Source organism: Mus pahari, chromosome 14, assembly GCF_900095145.1.
Source record: "Mus pahari chromosome 14, PAHARI_EIJ_v1.1, whole genome shotgun sequence".
NCBI lineage: Eukaryota > Metazoa > Chordata > Mammalia > Rodentia > Muridae > Mus > Mus pahari.
In genome coordinates, this window is record NC_034603.1 from 76652835 (window position 1) to 76660505 (window position 7671).

At 48.2% G+C, this 7671-nt stretch overlaps 1 protein-coding gene across 3 annotated transcripts in view; it reads left to right on the top strand.

The window, feature by feature from the left end:
* The first annotated feature begins 451 nt into the window (after positions 1 to 451).
* The window catches only part of Gna13 (G protein subunit alpha 13), a 39064-nt gene continuing 31844 nt past the window's right edge, over positions 452 to 7671 (top strand). For all 3 annotated transcript variants that reach the window (XM_021212622.2, XM_029545930.1, XM_029545929.1), the window contains exons 1-2: positions 452 to 918; positions 3117 to 3343. In XM_021212622.2, coding sequence (XP_021068281.1) covers positions 636 to 918; positions 3117 to 3343 — 510 coding nt within the window. In that variant the 5' untranslated portion in view covers positions 452 to 635. The remainder of the gene's footprint in view (positions 919 to 3116; positions 3344 to 7671) is intronic.

The following is a 7671-nucleotide window of genomic DNA, read 5'->3' on the forward strand; positions in this document are numbered from 1 at the left end:
CAAAACAACAAAAAAGGCAAACTGTAACGAAGGAAGGCTTGCACTGATCGGTGCGGGGATGTCCCAGCCAAGGGTCTCAAAATAGGTCGCGTGAAGGTGACAGCAAGCGGCGGGCGAGTAACTATGGGAAAGGGCAGTGGGATCTGTAGAGAGAAGGACGCCCCAACGGAAAGGGGTCGGGACGGGCTTTGCTTACTCGCCTCGGGGCTCCGGGAAGCGGCAGCCCTAAAGGGAAACAGAAACTCTGGATCCGCAGGCGCGCGCGCGCCCAGCCTGGCCCACGTGACCCCGGGCTCCGCCGCTCTCCGAGCGCGCTCCCGGGCGCACAGGAGCGCGTGACTCCCGCCGCCGCCCCCCACCCCCGCGCGGCGTGCCGGCGTGCGCGCACCCGAGAGGCAGCGGGCGCGCGCACGCCCAGAGGGCCGCCGCCCCTCCCCGGGCCCGCCCTCCCTCCCGCCCTCCCCCGGCCGGCGCGGCCCGCCCTGGCGAGTCAGTCCTCGGCTTCCCTCCCTCCCCGGGCGCGCTCGGGCCGCCGCTGCGCTCCCCGCCCTCCAGCCGCCTTGCCGGAGCCGCCCGCTGCCGGAGGAGGAGGTGGAGGAGCCGCAGGGGCCCGCCGAGGCGGCGGCGGCGGCAAGATGGCGGACTTCCTGCCGTCGCGCTCCGTGCTGTCCGTGTGCTTCCCGGGCTGCGTGCTGACGAACGGCGAGGCCGAGCAGCAGCGCAAGTCCAAGGAGATCGACAAATGCCTGTCGCGGGAGAAGACCTACGTGAAGCGGCTGGTGAAGATCCTGCTGCTGGGCGCGGGCGAGAGCGGCAAGTCCACCTTCCTGAAGCAGATGCGGATCATCCACGGCCAGGACTTCGACCAGCGCGCGCGCGAGGAGTTCCGCCCCACCATCTACAGCAACGTGATCAAAGGTGCGGGGCGCGGCGGGGCTCGGGGACCCCTGGGGAGCCGGGCCGGGCACCGCCCTCACCCGCCGCTCCCCGGTCCGAGGAGACCGAACGGGACCGGATCGGACGAGCGAGCGAGCGGGTGGGCGCGCCTTGGGCACCGTCCTATGCGCCCTGTTGCCCTGGTCCCTTCGAGCCGGGACGCCTCGCTGTCCCCCCCTGTGCTACCCCGGTGAGGGTCACGGTCGGCCCTGCACTCCGCGGCTGGCCTCGCCCCCTCCGAGAGGGAAGTGCGGCGAGCAGGGTGACTCGGGGCAGCGGGGCAACTTGTGTCCTCCCTGCACTCCGGGCAAGACCACCCATCAGTAGCCCCAGGTCCTACACTCCCTGTCCTTCTTTCCTTTCGGCCTGTCCCTGGTGGGTGACCCTAGTAGCCGGGTCTGTTACCCTTCCAGCTTTGGGCTTCCTAAGCCACCTCTTGACTTAAGCAAGTTCTGGAACGGTTGTAATGAGGAAACTTTTTTTTTTTTTTTTTAAACCCTGAGACTCTTGTCAAGGGCATAGAGTGACAGCCTCTAGAGCCTTTCAGGGCAAGAGTATAAAACTCACGTTTACTGAACTGGCATCAGGAAAGTCTATTTAAAAAAATTAGCAGTTAGTGGTTTTATCGGCTCATTGCTACAGGATGTTTGTAATCAACATGTTGCACACTTTTTTTTCCTTAATAACCCGGGACAGGAGAAAAAAAAAAAAACAGTAGCATTTCTAATGCTTAAATGAATTTATGTTTAAGTACATGTGCTGGACTGCATGATGGGCTTCACAAATCCTGTTGAACAGTATTTTAAATACTGTTCCTAAGTGAAAACCACCCAACATTTTTATTCCTTACTGTTCAAATAAGTTGCAGAGGTGGCTTTTATTTTTATCATTTAAAAGAATCATCTTGGTTTTTTTTTTTTTTTCTTTAGTATCAGGTATTTTCTACCTAAGAGAAGTTGGCAGAGTTGACACAGCAGCCGATTTCCGAGAAGTTAAGGAGTCACCCTATTAAATCTAGGGCTATTGAGCAAATTTTAATTTTGTAGGTCTTTTCAAGGAATTGTGACTTTTTTTTTTAAGCGTATTTTTTTGTTGTTCAAGAAGTATATAAGCAAACTCCCTCATGGGTCCCCTCCTCCCCTCTTTCAGTGTTTCAAGTAGGGAAAGACTAGAGAAGATGCTTGGCCAGGCAGTGAGGGGAGAGGACGAGGCCAGGAGCGCACAGTCCATGGCTTGCCCTTACCCTTGTACCTTTGCAGCAGAGCTGAAAAGGATGGTTGTGTTCAGTCTGCCTTAATGCTCAGCACAAAACTAATTAAAGTCTCTTGGAAGGCTGTAAACTGTACCTTGCCGGCCCTTAATTGAAGGTACCTTTGTATCCTGATACAGTTGAACTTAAAGAATGAACAGACTCAAGTAGTCACTTGTGAGTGAGGTAAATCCCCTGCTTTTCCACACACACTGGGCCTGAGAGTCCCTTTGAACATGAGTGATCAAGTTGAAGTCTAACTAGGCAGCTTATTTTCTTTAGTTGGCATAGTCAGAAAACTGAAAACCTAACAAATTTTTCTTGTATCCAAAGAAATGACTTCCCGATGACAGAAGTAACAGTTTAGCCACAGGAGTTTGAGCTAACCTGTGTAAGTCGAAGCCTCGGCGGCCGTCTTGGGTCACTGTGCAGTTGGTTTTCCTTTTAGGTAACTAAAGCCAGTGTGTGACTGCACTGATTAGAAACTTGGTCTGAGGAAGCCTTGAGGTTAAGTTCGTCCTAGAAGACAGACAGGGTTGGTAGGGAGCTGGAGGACTGGGGCTGCACACAACACAGTAAGCCGTCCCTAGCTCGTGCCGGGCTGTCTTTTTTCTCTATTTTGTCTGTCTCTGGTGGTTTTGACTGCCGTCTACACCAGAAATGATTTTTATGAATCGCAGCATGTTACAATCCTTCCCAAAGTGGTTTTGTTATTAATATTAACTTTTCAAGGCTTCTGGTTTTGAGACTTGTTTTTCTTAAACTTCTGAGAAGATAAAGGTTTTGTTTTGATTCTGGTCTCCCATTTTGGAAGTAAGGCTTCTGTAATAGCTAAAAATTAAGGAACCAATACTGAGTAACCCTGGGGCCAAAGCCTCTGATGGTATCTTCATGACTCTTCCTCACATGGTTTTTCTCTTTTTAAACAAAGGTATGAGGGTACTGGTAGATGCCCGAGAGAAGCTTCATATTCCCTGGGGAGATAACAAAAACCAGCTCCACGGTGACAAGTTGATGGCCTTTGATACCCGTGCCCCCATGGCTGCCCAGGGGATGGTGGAGACTCGAGTGTTCCTGCAGTATCTTCCTGCTATCAGAGCCTTATGGGAGGACAGTGGTATACAGAATGCCTATGATCGGCGCCGGGAATTCCAGCTGGTAAGACATCTGCTTCCCCCAAATGCGTTTTTCTGTATATATTTTTATGATTTGTGTTTTTGCCTGTGTGTGGGGGGGGGGCACATGCACACCCCAGCACCTGTGCAGACATCAGAGGCCAACTTGTGTGAGTGGGTTCTCCTCTAGCATGTGGGTTCTGGGTGTTAAACTCAGGTCCTCGGGCTTGGTGGCAAGTGCTTTTACCTGCTGATCCACCCTAGCCCTGAAGGGTGCTTTTATTAAGTGACATTTAGTAATGTCTGCTTTAGCACGCTCTTAGAGACTTCCACAGTGTGATGTATCAATTCAAAACCGTGGCCTTGGATACTTGGTTTGCTGTGTGTGGCTTTTAATAAGCAAGGTTAAAAAATAAGGTCAACGCTATAGATGTACTAGAGCTGATTTAATGGTTAGAAAGTAAGGTCGTAATGACTTTCCCCAGTCATTCTAATTTTGTTCTCTTTTAAAAAATTGTTTTTCTTGCAACTATAGCAGCCATGCTCTTCTTCAGTGACATCCTTTGTCTCTTTAGAAGTCCGGTGCAGGAGTGTGGTTGTTCATATGTACCTGTTAGCCTTTGAGACACTTTCCAGTGACACGGATGAATTTGCTATAAAGCGATTAGAATAGTTTTTTTCTTGCTCTGTAGACCAGGTAGCCTTAAACTGATAGTAACCCTCCCTTCTCTGCCTCCTAAGTGCTGAGTCCCTCTGTGACTAGGGGAGAAACTGAACTCTTTATAAGAAACAAAGAACTACTTTGTGCTCTTGTTCCACATGGGAAATAATTTCCATTTGTTTTTCCTCCTTTATCTTAAAAAAAGATTGTAAGATACTTTGTAGCTGTTACACATCATTGAAGAAAGAGTAGGAAAGTGCGATGTAACCCAGGGTTAAAGATATGAACATAACCAGGGACCCAGTGGTGGCTCATGCCTGAAATTTTAGCTCCTTGAAAACCAGGAGCAGAAGGATCACAAGTTCCAGGCCAGCTTGGGTGACACAGCAAGGCCCTGACTTAAAAAACAAAGGTACGAAAACAAGAATTGAGATGGAATTTTTAATCAAATATTTTATAATTTAATTGTGAGCATTTTGATTGTATTTGGTTCTGTTTGCTGAAGCCCAGAAAGGTTCCATCGGCAGTAGCCATGTGACCATGAGCAGTTTAGAGATAGTTCAGATCCAAAGCGCTTTCCTGTAATATAATAAGTAGAGTGTCAGTTAAAAGTAAAGCCACTTAGGAAATTGTTTGGTGATGTCACAAACATTGCAGTGACCCTCATGGGTGTGGCTAGACAGAGATGCACAGCCACCAGCCTTCCTTGGTGTATCCAGGATCAGTTGTAGGAAAACTACAAGAACGGCTTATGATAGCGTTTCTTGCTAAACCCATGTCTTATGCTCCTTAGTGTAGCATGTATTATGTGCTGGCTAGTACAGTTCATCATGTATAGATATCATGTCAAATTCTCGTATTGAGTGTCTGGCAGCATTGTACATCAAAAAGTATGAGTTTAACTTGATCAGTGACATGGAGTCACCAGATTTCTGGCTAGCTGTGACCTTTGATCCCTGTCGTCATTGTGTTCTCTGTGGACTTGCTTGCTCTCCACAGATCCCCTTTCCTTGCTTTCCTTTCCGCCCTCCTGTTTAAGGGCAGCTTCTTAGTCTTCTTGGTTTCTTTTCTCAGTAGACACACTTTCCACTGCTCTCTCAGATGTTTATCTTCCAAGGCCAGGGAGAAAGCAGTGAGCTCTGCAGTAAGCAGTCAGTCCACCCTGGGTGAATAAAGGAACAGCAATGGACCTGACGGTTCCCTGTGGGAAAGAAACATCCCTGTTTGTCCCAAGCCTACCTAACTGAAGTTGGGATGCCACAGACAGAATCTGTGCTTTCACATCTTAGTCTCATGTGAAGGTCTGTGTCCTTGTTGAGAAAGGTGCATGTATATGTTTTATTTAAAAATAAACAAACCCACTCAGGAGAAAGGCCTGTGTGTGCTTGACTTGAGCCAGCTAATGTTTCAGTAGAAGAATGCCATCAACACCGGGGAAAGGTAGGTTCCAGAAATGCCACCCTTGCCCCTGCCCCCAGATAAAAAAGTAGAGGCACAGGAGAAAAGAGCCAAGTTGGCATCCACTTGTAAACTGGGGGCAAGGATTGTCCTACCCTGAGAGTGTTTTCAGCACTGTCTGCGGTGCCGGCCCATGGTGGGTACTTGACTATTTGTATTTTTTGAATGGGCAGTGGTGTTGGCACTGAGAAAGCGCGTTGCTTGCTTAAACTCTCCCTTGAAGTCACTGTCGGTGCCTTACCCTCATAGGGCAGATACCAGGTGCTGTCTTCTCTTCTGTAAGGTTTGGGTGCTCGTTCTCTTCTTTCTTTTTGTGTTGTTCTCTGTCTCTCTCAGACTTCAGAAGTAGTCTCACTGAGACAGCATGGGATTCCTCGGAGAGCTCTGATGGAGAATGAACCTACCTCTTGCTGTGGGTAAAGGCTCCAGTATGCTTACCCATGATTTCAACAGTATAATTGATGGGCAGCCACACATAGCCTATAACCTCTTCATTCCCACGTGGCCTGACTTTCCACTTCCCTACCTCTCTTTATATAGTTCTTCTGCCATGGCTCTTCTGGGCCACATGTGCACATCAGCTCTTTCTGTATTTGGAGTAGTGCTAATCACATTTTAAGTATTGTATTTATTTATTTTTCTTTAATGGGTGTTTTTTTTTTTTTTTTTTTTTTTAATTGGGTTTTTTTTTTTTTTTTTTTTTTTGCCTGCCTGTAGGCTTAGTGCCCATGGAGGTCACAAGAGAAGATGTTAGATTTCCTAGGACTGAATGTATGGGTGTCTGTGAACCTCCACACTCAAGCTGTGACATGTCTTCCTCTCCTCAGTGATTAAATAAATGTTTTCAGAAGTTTTTCTTTCAACCTGTGGTTGATTATATTAGACTTCTTAAGGAAATTAAAGTAAGAAGAGTTGCATTTTTAGAGAGCCTGTTTCATCTTACATTTTGCTTAAGACGAGTGAGTGCCTCTTGGTTTTCAGACAAAGATGATGGAAGTGACCCTGTAGTAGAACTCATTTGTTAGCTGTCATTTTTGGGTGCTAATATGATTTTTCTCAGACATTTCCTTTTCTGGTTAGCTTCTGTTGTGGGAAACTAAACAGCTTATGTGGAGAGAAAATCCTCAGCATGACACTGTTGTCCCCGTGTCAGGCAGCTTGCCACCCGTGCCTGGCACGTGGAGGTGATCTGGAAGGGGTGGTCCTTTAGCTCCTTGTGCTTGGCCTTGGCATCAGCCATGGAAGCCTACCACTGTGCATGTGAGCCATGTCCCTTGAAGAGCTGCTCAGCTGAGGGTGGCTGGGGCATTTGGGAATGTGGATGACTGTCTAGGTGAGGGTGGCTGGGTGGGTGGAGGGCTGGCTGACTGACTATCACACAGCTGGCAACAGAGTCAGACCAGCCAGTGCCTAGGAGTCACCGCCTACTAGTCTCTTAGTTCAGTTTACAGTTACAGTTGAGCAGTATAAGCAACACTGGCCACAGAGGACAGGACAGGGTGTGTGACAGTGGGAGGAACAGGGGACAGCTTCCTAGTTTCTGTAAACAGTTTAACTTTGTCAGCATTAGTACAGCTTCCTGTAATGGCCAGTCTGCCTTTGCAGCTCTTGAAACCAAAACTATGCTCCTTGCTAATCATTCATTGTCCCTTCGGTGGGACTTGAGCTTTCTTGCTCAGGTGGTATAGTTTGTGCTTGGTGATGATAGCTTTGCTTCTCTGAGTCGATACGGTTATTGGTGAAGACAGATTCTTCTGCAATCTGTGTAGCTAAGTCACTGTTTTGCTTCATGAGTGGTCTGTAAACAGGAGCTGAGTCTCAACTAAGTAAAACTGGGGTCTTCTATTCTGGTTTGTAAAATGTTTTTTATCCGTACTGAAGCACATACTGGGAATAGAATACCGTCTGAGTCATTTGTTTATTCTTTAACACAAATTTGGATTTGCGTTAAAAGATGATTAAGGCCAGGCACTGAAGTATTCCCCTGTTTAATCACTGCACTCATAAGGCTGAGGCAGGAGGATCCTGGATTGGAAAGTAACCTAGGCTGCATAGGGACTTCAAGAGTTGTATTGGAGACCCTGGACAGAGAGGGCCAGAGGGAGAGCTGTAACCCTAGGGGATGCTTTAGAGGGTACTACACTGCTGTAACCCTAGGGGATGCTTTAGAGGGTACTACGCTGCTGTAACCCTAGGGATGCTTTAGAGGGTACTACGCTGCTGTAACCCTAGGGGATGCTTTAGAGGGTACT